The sequence below is a fragment of the Carettochelys insculpta genome, chromosome 3 (genome assembly GCF_033958435.1).
Source record: "Carettochelys insculpta isolate YL-2023 chromosome 3, ASM3395843v1, whole genome shotgun sequence".
Classification (NCBI taxonomy): Eukaryota; Metazoa; Chordata; order Testudines; family Carettochelyidae; genus Carettochelys; species Carettochelys insculpta.
The window spans coordinates 61859782-61873839 of NC_134139.1; the positions used below are offsets into that span (position 1 = coordinate 61859782).

Consider the following 14058-nt stretch of genomic DNA (forward strand, 5'->3'; position numbering starts at 1 on the left):
TTCCCTGATATGACTGTTTGGTCCCATCATTTTTAAGTCACTTATTATAAATGTATGTTGTGTTTAATTAATACAGCAAGACAAAATGTCTTAAAGAATTCAGAAGTTACCAAAGACAAACAAATGAGATGGGACTATAATTCAGGAGAGGGATGTGATGGGAAATATTGCAGGGCCCTGCAAAAGGGAGCTTGCATAGAGAACAGTGAGGCAGGCAGCATGAGTGAAGGTGTAAGGCAGAGAGTGGGCGTAGGAGACAAAGGAGAGAGGATTGAGAAGGCAGAAGGAGCAAGAGGGGGAGTACAGGGAAAAGAAAGCATAAATGTACGCATAACTTGTATTTTGACATTTAATACTGCTTTCACCTGTCTCAAAATCCATCAGTTATGCATGGTTCTACTATACAATGCTCTTCAATTTCTACTCCACACCTTTAGCAAATCCTTACTGTCCTGAATTTTAAGAATATTTTAATGGACTCTTATATATTCCGCTAAATAGATTAAACTATTTCAGTCTTAGCCATGCATCATTTATGGCCTTATAGATCTTACGCTTAACTCTTTCTCTCTCTCTCTCTCCCTCTCTCTCTTTCTCATTGGATTTCTTCAATTTCATTTTTCCAAGTTATAACATTATGAGCAATTCCTCCAGAGTCTGAGAGTCAAATGTGCCTAATGTGTAATAAATCACCATGCTACCACTTAAACCATTCTATTGTACTAGCTATGTACTGTGATATGTGCATTCCAAACAGGAACCTCCATCAGAAGCTGCACAGTGAAAACCAAAACAGACCAGGGGTGAACTTTCTCCAATGTCTGTCTGAAAGCCAAACAAACACAATACTCAGGTTCATTCAGAATCTGCTTTGGCTTCTTCTTGCCCAGATGACAGAAAATCGAGTGGGCATTCCACACATTCCCAATAGCAGAACAAAAGAGGGGAACAAAGGAGCACCCATTTTGCACAAAATCAAGCCGTAAGGAGTAAAGTTTTAATCAAGGCACCAAGGGACTCAAAGAGAAGAAATTCCTGAACTTACTTTGCATCAAGTTGTAGGATCCCAGGTCATATACAAAATGAAACAGACTTGCTCACTTAGGCTACGTCTACACGTGCACGCTACATCGAAATAGCTTATTTCGATGTAGTGACATCGAAATAGGCTATTTCGATGAATAACGTCTACACGTCCTCCAGGGCTGGCAACGTTGACGTTCAACTTCGACGTTGGGCAGCACCACATCGAAACAGGTGCTGCGAGGGAACATCTACACGCCAAAGTAGCACACATCGAAATAAGGGTGCCAGGAACAGCTGCAGACAGGGTCACAGGGCGGACTCAACAGCAAGCCGCTCCCTTAAAGGGCCCCTCCCAGACACAGTTGAACTAAACAACACAAGATCCACAGAGCCAACAACTGATTGCAGACCCTGTGCATGCAACATGGATCCCCAGCTGCAGCAGCAGCAGCCAGAAGCCCTGGGCTGAGGGCTGCTGCACACGGTGACCATAGAGCCCCGCAGGGGCTGCAGAGAGCGTTTCTCTCAACCCCTCAGCTGATGGCCGCCATGGCGGACCCTGCTATTTCAATGTTGCGGGACGCGGATTGTCTACACGTGCCCTACTTCGACGTTCAACGTCGAAGTAGGGCGCTATTCCCATCCCCTCATGGGGTTAGCGACTTCGACGTCTCGCCGCCTAACGTCGATTTCAACTTTGAAATAGCGCCCAACACGTGTAGCCGTAATGGGCGCTATTTCGAAGTTGGCACCGCTACTTCGAAGTAGCGTGCACGTGTAGACGCGGCTTTAGAAATATGAATTTGACTAAGTTGGTGTTACTGAAACCTGCTGTGAAGTATCATACGTCTGGAATCTTAAAATCATTTCTGCTACCTTTTTAGGAAGGTATGAGTAGGCAAAAGAGGAGGGGGAGTGGCGCGCTGCTCCTGAATCCTTATGGATCAATGTTGTAACAGATAAAGTACCAAAGGGGGTACTAGTTGGTATCTAAATGACACAGAAAACAACTGCTTCCTTAAGCAATTATCTATAATGTGAAGGGGTTAAAAATCACATGATCGTGGAGGACTTCAGTCTCAGTGACAGGTGAGCTCATGCTACATGTACTAAAAATGCCTTGCAATTTCTGAAAAATTGTAGACAACAAATTTCTCATGAAAATCTTATATCCTGTCTACAGGGAAATTAGTCCTCATCTTGTCAGATGAAGAGGGACTTGATGTCAAACTGAAAAAATAATCAGTGGTTGCTTTGGTGCAAGTAATCAAAACGGGATTGCATTTGTTATATGCACACATAAAAATCTAGAGCAGTAGTATATGTCCTTGGTAATTTTAAAAGGCCAATTTCCCAAATTTGAAAATGATTATGAACCAAATCAGCCAGAAGAAACAATTTAAATGAAAAAATGTGACTAATCAATGGGAATTGTTTGAGAACATTGTACTGAAAAGGATTTGAGAATCATAGAGTAAAACCAATGAACATGATCTCCCACTGCAATGTTGTAACCAAAGGGGTTAATTGATCCCTGGATGTAAAAGCAGGCAAATAATGAGTAAAAGTTTGTTATATCTACATTTGGCAGTGGTGCAGTCTACTGGAGAGCTGTGTCCACATTTCAAGAAAAATATCGAAAAGGGCTCAGAGAAGAGGATTAGAAAAAGAGACCTGTAAGGAAAGGTTCAAGGAGCGCAATCTAGTTATCTTATCAAAGAGAAAGTTAAGAGATGACCTGATCACAGTTTGCAAGTACTCACCTGGGGAAAAGAAATCTGATAAGGAAGGTTCTCCAGTCCAGGAAGAATAACAAGAACCAAAAGTTGGAAGTTGAAAGCAGACAATTTCAGATGGGAAGGACATGTAACTTTTTGGAAGTGTGGATGATTAATTGTTGGAATATGATTAATTGATTTATGGTGGATTCTCCATCCCTGGAAATTTTAAAATCAAGTCTGGATGTTTTTCTAAATGACATTCTCTAGTTCAAGCACAGCTGAGAACAGGAATCACACATTGTTGTTAGACAAGAAATTAGCCAAGTGATCACAAAGGTCCCTTTTGGCTTTAAAACCTATGAATTTTCGCATCCTTGCTTCCTTATCCACTCAAAAAGTCAGACCGAAAATCATACCAGTGGAATAGCATGTTTGACCTTGTAAATTGCTTGCAGAGTGAACTCTTTCCACAATAGTGCAAGGAACTGACTAGAAAAATTACTAAATGAGCTAAATCACTAAAAACTCAGCTGCTCAAGTTTATTTCTGTTACTTCTGACACATTAACACCCATTGCTACTACAGTCTCTGTCATGAGTACTCACAGACATGGCTGAGTAATGGTAAAAGAAGCACCCAGTGCATCTATGCACAATGAAAATTTCAGTACCTGAGGGATGCAATTACTTGAGCAAATAGTGCCAGCTGTTCTATAGCTGTATTTAATATGATCTTAAAAACAGACAGAGATAGAGAGAAAGAGAAGGTGCAATACCCTGTAGTGCTATAGGAACATGAATTTTGGTTTTGTGTGCATGTGTGTGTGAGAGAGAGAGAGACTGAGAGAGAGAGATAGAGAGAGAGAGAGAGAGAAGAATGAAATGTTCCTATCTGTAGCTACAATGCAGGGAAGAAAGGGAACAGGGTATGACTTCTTGGTGCTTGAGAGAAGCGTGTTTGTCACTGTACGGTGCGGCATTACCTGTCAATATTCGTATACTTAATATGCAATAGGTCAATGAATTTAAAAGCATCCATAGGCCTTGCCAGCTCATGCCTGTTTAAATCTTATACAGAATTGAATTGGGACTTAAATGCCTACAGTGGATTGTTAAAATCAACACAAGTGAAGTTTTAAAAAATTCAGATTCAATTAATAATAATAAACCTTAAAATTTGACATGGAGTTGCAATACACGGCCCACCTAAGATTAGGGCTCTATTTTGCTAGGTGATATGCAAACACATCATACCTATAGTGCCTGACCCAAAGACCTAAAAATCTGAGGCTACATCTACCCTGGAGCTGGGGGTGCGATTCCCAGCTCATGCAGACATATCAGGATCTCCAGTATAGCTGGAGAAGCAGAGGTGGCACCTCAAGCTACCCACCCCAAATATGTACCTGGCCAGACTTGCGGGCATATATTTGGGCATCTAGCCAGTGGTACTGCCACTGCTACCTCACTTAAGCTGTGTCTACACGTGCAAGCTACTTTGAAGTAGCGGCACTAACTTCAAAATAGCGCCCGTTGCGGCTACACGCGTCGGGCGCTATTTCGAAGTTAACTTCGACGTTAGGCAGCGAGACGTCGAAGTCGCTAACCTCATGAGGGGATCGGAATAGCGCCCTACTTCGACGTTCAACGTCGAAGTAGGGACCATGTAGACGATCCGCGTCCCGCAACGTCGAAATTGCTGGGTCCTCCATGGTGGCCATCAGCTGAGGGGTTGAGAGATGCTCTCTCTCCAGAACCTGCGGGGCTCTATGGTCACCGTGGGCAGCAGCCCTTAGCCCAGGGCTTCTGGCTGCTGCTGCAGCAGCTGGGGATCCATGCTGCAGGCACAGGTTCTGCAACCAGTTGTCGGCTCTGTGTATCTTGTGTTGTTTAGTGCAACTGTGTCTGGGAGGGGCCCTTTAAGGGAGCGGCTTGCTGTTGAGTCCGCCCTGTGACCCTGTCTGCAGCTGTGCCTGGCACCCTTATTTCGATGTGTGCTACTTTGGTGTGTAGACGTACCCTCGCAGCGCCTATTTCGATGTGGTGCCGCGCAACGTCGAAGTTGAACATCGACGTTGCCAGCCCTGGAGGACGTGTAGACGTTATTCATCGAAATAGCCTATTTCGATGTTGCTACATCGAAATAAGCTATTTCGATGTTGGCTTCACGTGTAGACGTAGCCTTACAGTGTTAGTTTTAGCATGGCAGCTCCACAAGAGCTAACAGCTATACAAACTGGGAATCTCATTGCTGGCTTCACGTACTGACATAGCCAAACAGAGAAAACAAAGGGCATCTCCATTTTACACGTGGGAAATTGAAGGAGAAAGAGATTAAGGAACAGGTTCTCATTTTTTACTCTATAATGAGAAGTTAATGTAGATGAGACTTATATAAGATGACACAGGAAACCCATGGCAGTGCAAGGAACCCAACCTATATTTTATAAATCCCAAGCCAGTGGTACAACCACAACACCAGAATGTTCCAAAGATATTAAATTAAGCCCTTGCAGTTTCACAGAATTCAAAACATATTCACTTAAACCAATAAATACGGTAAATGTTAATTTCTGTAGAGCTTTCTAAAATCTAGAAGGGATTTCGGAGCACTAGTTCTGTTGGCTTATAATGAGATTTTTGCCCCTAGGCAAGGCTTCTTTGGCACTTCTGAAACTCTCTTACCCTCTCTAACGTAGACCAGGGCTTTTTCAAAATAACCCCAGTTATTTTGAAATAACTGGTTGTCTCTGCATACTAGACAACCTGTTATTTCAAAATAACTGGGAATTATTTTTAAACAATGTAGTCTTGATCTTGACAGAAAGAAGCAACCATTTCAAAATAGTTATTTTGAAATAGCACCAGCGTGTACTGGCAGAGGCTGTTATTCCAAAATACTTGGACTTCAGGGGCCTGACACAGCTGCAGACCTGGACACTCTAGGTGCACCTGTGGCCAAATTTACTGCTTGCCACCCCTCCTCTTTCTGTTGCAGAGCCATGAAGGAGCCAGCCACAAGCAGAAGCTTTGGCTGCATGTGGCCTGCCCGAAGCCCTGAGCTGCAGGGTAGTCAGAGCGAGTTGTGAGCCAGGCTGAAACTGCTCCCAAAGCACCTAGTGTCCACAGAGATCAGCTTGTTGCTTTCACAAAACAAGACTGAAAAAATTAGTCCAAAAATGGTTGATGATGAATTTAAAACTAGAGAGGTTGAATTGGTAAAGGTGTACTGACACGCACAGAAAGGCACAGAAACGCTAAACCCTGTTGAGAGTCACAAAGGGAGCCTGGCATAAATCTTTACCTAGAAGTTTCCAGAAATTGTTTCCCTGAACTGAGAAGACCTTGTAAAGGGAAGATTCAGATGGAATTTGAGCAGTGTGAGAATGACCTAGCTGACTGCAACTGCCTCAGTGTAGCTAGGGGGAGAAGTTTTTCCTCAAGTGTGTCAGGCTCATGAGTAGCGCAGATAAAAAGGCCAGTGGAGACAAAAGTCCAACTATGCAGGAGGGAAATGCCGTAGGTGTGGTGCAGGTGACTCCTTCTGAAATGTGTCACCCTGCAACCACCTTTGCAGTGCCAGAAGCAAAGCTTCATAGAAGGGGAGACAGCACCCAGGCTACTTCATCCCTGCTCTGCCTCTTTCCGCAGGTCTCCCCTGCCTACACAGTGTCTCATCCCTGCTCTGCCTTCTTTCCCAAGGCCTCCCTCTGTCCATGCTCCTGACCTTTTTCTCCAAGGCTCCCCTTTGGTATGTCTCTTTCTGCCCATGCTCTGCCTCATCCTGCAAGACCTCCCCTTGCCTGCCCCATCCCTCCTATTGTTCATCTAAGACAGTAAAATATAACTGGGCCATGGTCCCCTGGTGCCCCCCCGCCTTGTTCCAGGACACAGGGGAACAAGTGGGGGAGGTCAGAGGGAAAGAGGCAAAGAGGAGTGAGCCACAGATGGAGCCTTGAGGGAGGCAAGAGGAAACAGGGAAGTAAAGATGGAGCCTTGGGGGAAGGAGGCTGAGTTGGGGCAGGGCCACAGTTCAGGTTCCAGTGGCCCAACCTGACTTCAAGGGAATTTCCCGTACTTGCATCTGAGCCTTACCAAAGGGAAGACTCAGCATCACCTGTGCTCAGATTACTAAGCGCTTTAACAGCAAGGTTTGAACTAACCTGTTTATTTACCAGCAGCCAGTGTTGAGTGGGTATCATAGATTCCTTCAAAACTTTTCCAGGAAGCAGGGAACCTCCAAACTATTAAACATGCTGTGCATGCATGTGTTAAACATGTGTGTAGTGTCATTAACATTGGCTGGACTACTCATCTGAGTAGTTACAAACATCCTTAGAGGTTTGTAGAAATAGGGCCAAAGTGAGCATCAACTACTGCAGGATTACTATATGTATTGTCTTCTAAAAGAGGGCTTTAGATTAGTACTCTTTCATAATTAGATGGCAGTTCTTTTCTTAGAATAAGTGCCTTTGAATTCACATTAAAAATGCACTCATATCAACCCTTCACAATCAGCTACATGAATAACACCATTAGCCATATGCAACACAAGACACCACAGAGCTGTTGATAATCACCGTATCTCCACCAAAATCAGTTTTTGATTACTGTAGATGACCTATTTGCAGATGACATGAACTTGGGTCAGATGGAAGGAATATCTTGCTTCTGAATAAAATATTTTTCTTAACTAATGAATTTCTGTGTAAAACTTTTAAATTAAGCATGTTCTCATTAGTCATATCTAAAAGAGGATTTACTTTTCCTCAAATGTTTATTGAAACAATGCCATTTGGCTAAACAATTACATTTTAATTAAGCTACTTTATCACCTTTGGAATGACAGATAGACATTTACATGAAAAAACATACTGGAACGTAAACCAAAAGATCTTACTGTTTATTAATATATATGTAACTGAACAAGACTATTGTAAAACACTTCTGGGCATTTTTTAATGGTCGATACCTTAGGTATGGTGCACCATATGACAAGTAATGTAAGACAAATTAATGTATGACTAAAAAAGTCCAAGAGTCTCTTAAGCCACTTCTACACAGCACTCCCCTTGCAGAAGGGGAGTGCAAATGAGTGAGATCAAAAATGCAAATGAAGCATGGATTTACATATTTTGCTCCTCATTTGCATATTCGTGCACAATCGTGCTTCCAGTAGAGGCTTTTCAGGAAACAAAAACAGCTGTAAAGGCAAGGTTCCTTTGGAAAAGAAAAAACGCTTCCAAAAGAACCCTTCTTCTTGAAATGAATGCAGAAGAAGGGTTCTTTTGGAAACTTTTTTTTCTTCTGAAGGAATTCCATGTACATGGCTGTTTTTGCTTCTGGAAAAGTGTCTTCCAGAAGCATGATCGCACAAGAATATGCAAATGAGGCACAAGGCATGTAAATCCATGAATCATTTGCATTTTTGATCCTGCTAATTTGCATTCCCCTTCCAGAAGGGCAGTGCTGTGTAGACATGGTCTTAATGTCTATGTAGTGGTACATTTCATTCTCTTGCTTTACCTATCTTTATCTTATAGCAAAAAAAAAAAATCAAAGAAAAAGATTACCCCAGACACTAAGCATGTGGCTTAACTATCAAAAAACCATTCCTATAAAAGGAAACATTCCCTTCCAGCAAGATACAAGTACATATGTATGTTTACTTGAGTTTACAATAGTGACACAAAATCAACATACATTTGTCAAAACTGGCACAAATGAATTGTATAATGACATCAGCTGTTGCTGTACCTCAGATACTGGCAACTTTAGTTCATGCCCTTGCACTATGTTTGCTTGTTCTCTAACCCAAATATGAATGAAGAAGCAAGTTGCTCTTATACAAGATGCTCTTACCTCTTCCTTTGTCTTTTTCGATATGACTCTTAGCCAGTCTCCAATCATGCTCAGAACAGCAGCAAAATAAGCTAGTCCTACTAGAATCCAAAACCACACCACTGGCTTGTAGAAATCAAGGTATTCAATGTCTGATCCCCCTGAAAGACAATAAAATTAAAAATAAAGTGTGCTTCATATCGGTATGCACAAAATTGTACTTACTGCTTTCCTTTACCAAAATGCTCATGTTTAAAAATGAATATTTTAAAGGTTTTTTACCCTTTTTTAGCAGCTAAGTTTTCCACATTCATGCAAATAAGAATAGCCAACAAAATAAAAGAAAGAAAATCATGCAACAATACATAACTCCTGCTGTGCTATGTAAGCTTTAAAGACTAATCCAAGTTCAACTGAGGAATATTTCATATGTCAGGCACTGGGATGTGCTGTTTGTGGAAGCAGTTAGAAATACACTGAACAGAAGTTTTTATCTGTCTAGGTACATTCGTGGTCCCCACTACAGTAGTAACCCGAACACCTCAGAAACATTAATGATTTTGTCCTCCCCACACCCTGAAAAGGAAAAAATATTACCACCTCCATTTTACAGAGGAGAAAACCAAAGCACAGAATAACTAACTAATCTGCTTGTGATCACAGAGGCTACGTCTACACTAGTACACTACGTCGAAGTAGCCTACTTCGAAGAAAGGACATCGAAATAGGCTACTTCGACGTGTATCGTCTACATGTCCTCCAGGGCTGGTGCCATCGACGATCCACATTGAAGTAGCGACGGGGAACATCGAAAGGAGTCGCCCCAGAAGGAAATGTGGAGCGTCCACACACACAAGCGCTCCCCATCGAAATAAGGGGCCAGCAAAGCCCCAAGCCACTCCTTTAAAGGGTCCCTCCCAGACACACTTGCCCTGCACAGCACAAGATCCACAGAGCCGACAACCAGTTGCAGACCCTGTGCACGCAGCATGGACCCCCAGCTGCAGCAGCAGCAGCCAGAAGCCCTGGGCTAAGGGCTGCTGCACGCAGTGACCACAGAGCCCCGCAGGGGCTGGACAGAGCATCTCTCAACCCCTCAGCTGATGGCCGCCATGAAGGACCCCTCTATTTCGACGTAGTGGGATGCGGATCATCTACACATGCCCTACTTCGACGTTGAACATCGAAGTAGGGCGCTATTCCCATCTTCAGATGGGAACAGCAATTTCGACGGCTCACCACCTAACGTCGATTTCTACATCGAAATAGCACATGGCGCGTGTAGACGCGATGCGTGCTATTTTGACGTTGTGCTGGCTACTTCAAAGTAGCTGGCTAGTGTAGACACACCCAGAGTAAATATCTGGCACTGACAGAACCCAGATCTCTTTTAATTCAACTGCCAGTACTATCCATATCCCCCTTTTAATTAAAAAGGAGAGAAAATCTGTAAAATGCCCTGGTGGGGCCATCATGCAGAACATACATTCCAGTTCTACAGAGGTCTTAGGTTTGTCACAGAGCTCTGACTCCACATTAAGTAGTTTATATTTAAAACCAGACAGTGCAGTGAGCACTAAACCTTACACCAGCAGTTCAGTCTGGTCATATGATAAATTTGGAGTCTTCAAGACTGCAGATTTGGCAGCAACATCCAAACCAGCAAAGTTTGCAGCACTGTGGTAGATATTTGTTGTTGAATCCACCAGTTACATGGAAATAACACAGATTATGGAAGTCTACTGATGATTACTTGTTAGAGGGAAAGGGTTTTTTAATGCCTAGATTAAGAATAATAAAATTGTAGTTTTGAAAAGGACCTTGAGTCCCATCTAGTCCAAATCCCTGCACTCATGACAAGATCAAGCACCATTTAGACCACTGGTTTTCAAAGTATGGTCTGGGGACCACTAGGGGTCTGCAACCACCATGCTGGAGGGCCACCATTTGAGGGCTTCTTCCCCGTACCCTACAGCAGGGAGCCTGGGACTCCAGCCAGAGACTCGCTACCCCTCATGAATTTGGAGCACCAGTGCCAGCTTCCTACTGAGGGGGTGAGAGGAGATGGATCCAGCTCAGGGGATAGGTGGGGGAGCAGCTCTGCATGCTGCCACTCCTCCCCTGCTCCCAGATCGGGGAATGGCAGCGCAAGAAACTAGTTATGTGAGGCTTTCCTGCTGCTCCCTTGAGCTGTGGTTCCAGCAATTTATTTATTATTTAGGCGTTTAGAGATATGCAAATGCACTTCTTCATCATGGGTGGCTGGCAGGTGGGCTGCAGAAAGGTTTGCACTGAGCAGGCTCAGTGATCTGCCAAAAAGTTTGAGCACCACTGATTTAAACCATCCTGGACACGTGTGCGTCCAACTTACTCTTAAAAGTCTCCTGTGATAGAGATTCCAAAGCTTCCCTGGGTAATTTATTCCACTGCTTAACCACCAGAAGCTTTTTCTAATGTCCAGCCTAAACCTCCCTTGCCGTAATTTAAGCCCACTGTTTCTTGTTTTATCATCAGAGGTTAAGGAGAATAATGTTTCTCCCTTCCCTTTGAGGCATTTTAAAACTGTTATCATGTCATCTCTCAGCCTTCTCTTTATCAGGCTAAACAAACCCAGTTGTTTTTTTTTTTATTTTCCCTCATAGGTCATGTTTCTAGATCTTTAGTCATTTTTATTTCTGTTCTCTGGACTCTTTCCAATTTGTCTGTATCAGTGGTTCCCACCCAGTAGTGTAGATCCCCCAATTCAAACCACTCACAGACCCTTCATCAAAGTCAGTTCTAGCAGCTATGTGCACTCCATTAAATGAAAAAGAAAACCACAACATAGATTTTCAGACAGCAGTTAATAACATTATTGGAAAATATTTAATTTAAAAATAATAATAGATTGTTACTTTGCAGTTGATCGCAAACTTATTTTCTATGATCATTTTTAGTTGTCTTTTTTTTTAAAATGGATCCCTTGCAATGCCCTCATGGACTCCCAGGTTGGAAGCCACTGGTCTACATCTCTCCTGAAATGTGTCACCCAAAACTGGTCACAAAACGCCAGTTGAGGCCTAATCAGTCCAGAGTAGAGTGGAAGAATGTATTTTCATTTCTTACTTATAACACTCCTGCTAATATATCCCAGAATGGTGTTTGCTATTTTTCCAACAGTATTACACCATTGACTCATATTTAGCTTGTGGTCCACTATGACCCTAAATCCATTTCCACAGTACTCCTGGCCAGACAGTCATTTCCCATTTTCTATGTGTGCTACTGACTGCTCCTTCCGAAGTGGAGTAGTTTGCATTTATCCATATTAAATTTCAGCCTATTTACCTCAGACCATTTCTGTAGTTTGTCCAGCTAATTTTGAATTATAAACCTATCCTCCAAACCACTTGCAATCCCTCCCAGTTTGATGCCATCTGCAAACTTTCTATACCATTATCTAAGTCATTGACAAAAATACTGATCAGAAGCTGACCCAGAACTGGTCCATGTGAAATCCAACTCATTTTGCCCTTCCAGCATGACTATGAACCATTACAAATACTCTCTAAGAACAGTTATCAAACCAGTTATGCACTCTGCTTATAGTCGCTCCATCTACGTTGTATTCCCTAGTTTATTAATGAGAAGATCACTCAAGACAGTATCAAAAGCTTTCCTAAATTCTAGTCTAGTCTACCACTTCACCATATCCACAAGACTTTTTATCTGTCAAAGAAAGCCATGAGATTGGTTTGACATGATTTGTTCTTTACAAATCCATACTGACTATTATGTATCACCTAGTTATGTTCTAGATGTTTGCAAATTGTTTCCTTTGCTGTTTGCTCAATTATCTTTCATGGTACAAAAGCTGAGATGACTGGTTTTTAATTCCTGGGGTGTCCTTTTTTCCCTTAATATAGATTGGCATTGAGTGCCAGAGGTAGGCAACCAAAATAGCAAAAAGAGCCATTTTTTTTTAATTTGGTAAAAAAACTCAATAATTCAAGAGCCACAATGTATGTGAATACAAGACAGTCCCTAATAAAAAACATCAAACCATACTTTCTGTAACTGCTGTTTTAAGAACAACACACACACAATGATTTGTAATGTGATACATGTTTGCTGAAGGATGCTCACAAACTTTGTACATATTCGATTTTTTACTTTGCAGTTATAACGCTGGGAGCCACAAAGAAGTCCTTGAAGAGACTCATGTGGCTCTGGACTTGCAGACCCTTAATCATAGGTAATGCCTCAGATATTTCCTCAGTCATCTCCTTGAATATTCTAAGATGCATTTTATCAGGCCCTGGTGACTTGAAGAAATGTAACTTGTCTAAATAATGTTTAACTTCTTCTTTCCCTATCTTACTTTCTGCTCTCATCCCATCTGCACCACCATTCACTATGTTAGATGTCCAATCATTGGTGACTAACAAAGAAGTCTTTAAGCACCTATGCCAGTTTTACATTTCTGTTACTGTTTTTCCCTCTTCATTGAGTAAATTCCCTACTCGATCGAGGGTGTTCCTTTTGCTGCTAATGTATTTGTAGAATATTTTCTTGTTAGCCTTCATGTTTCTAGCTTGTGTGATCTCATTTTATGCTTTGGCCTTTCTAATTTTGCCCCATATATTTATGTTATTTGTTTACATTCATTCTTTGTAATTTGACTGAGTTACCGCTTTTTGTAGGACTATTTTTGATTTTTGGATCATGGAAGTTCACTTGGTTAAGTCAGAGTAGTCTCTTTCCACACTTACTTTTTTCACTGTGCAGTGAAATACATTGCTCTTATGCCCTTAATAATGTCTCTTTGAAAAATTGCCAATTGTCTTCAATTGTTCTTGCCTTTTAGACTTGCATCTCATGGACTCTTACCTATCAACTCCTCAAGTATGCAAAAGTCTGCCTTCTTGACATCCATGGTCTTCATTTTGCTCTTCTCAACCCTATCATTCCTTAGAATCATGAACTTTGCCATTGCCTGATCGTTTTCACCCAGGCTGCCTTCCACTTTCAAATTCTCAGCCATTTACTCCCTATTTGTTAAAAATCAAATGTACAACAGCCTCTCCCTTCTAGCTTTCTCTTCTTCCTGGTTAGGTGATCTGCAGTACATATCTACCACATCACCCTTGATTTTTTATTCCTTTTATCCTTACCCTGGAACTTGGAATGCTATATCTACAAATAAAAACTTTCCTGTTCATCAAAACTGTTGGGGCAAAACCAAAGACAACAAGATTTTGTGTTTAATTGTGCGTGAACCTCCAAAAAGACAGGGAAATTCTGATAGTAGTAATATTTTGCAGTTCCATTGACTTCACTGATGACACTGAATTGTAAAAAGAGGTTTCAAAGAAATAATAGCCATATTAGGCCAGGTCAGTTGTCCATAGAACTGGAAAGTCATCAAGTCCAGTCCCCTGCCCAAATGGCAGGATCTGGCATCATCTAGGCTGGGGGTTTGCAAAGTGGAG

The 14058-nt window shown here is 42.0% G+C and overlaps 1 protein-coding gene across 1 annotated transcript in view; it reads right to left on the bottom strand.

Annotated features, from left to right (window-relative positions):
- KCNK2 (potassium two pore domain channel subfamily K member 2) overlaps nucleotides 1-14058 on the bottom strand; it is a 135669-nt gene that overhangs the window by 21084 nt on the left and 100527 nt on the right. Inside the window, exon 6 of the mRNA XM_074988411.1 lies at nucleotides 8609-8748. Within this exon, the coding sequence (XP_074844512.1) occupies nucleotides 8609-8748 (140 nt within the window). The remainder of the gene's footprint in view (nucleotides 1-8608; nucleotides 8749-14058) is intronic.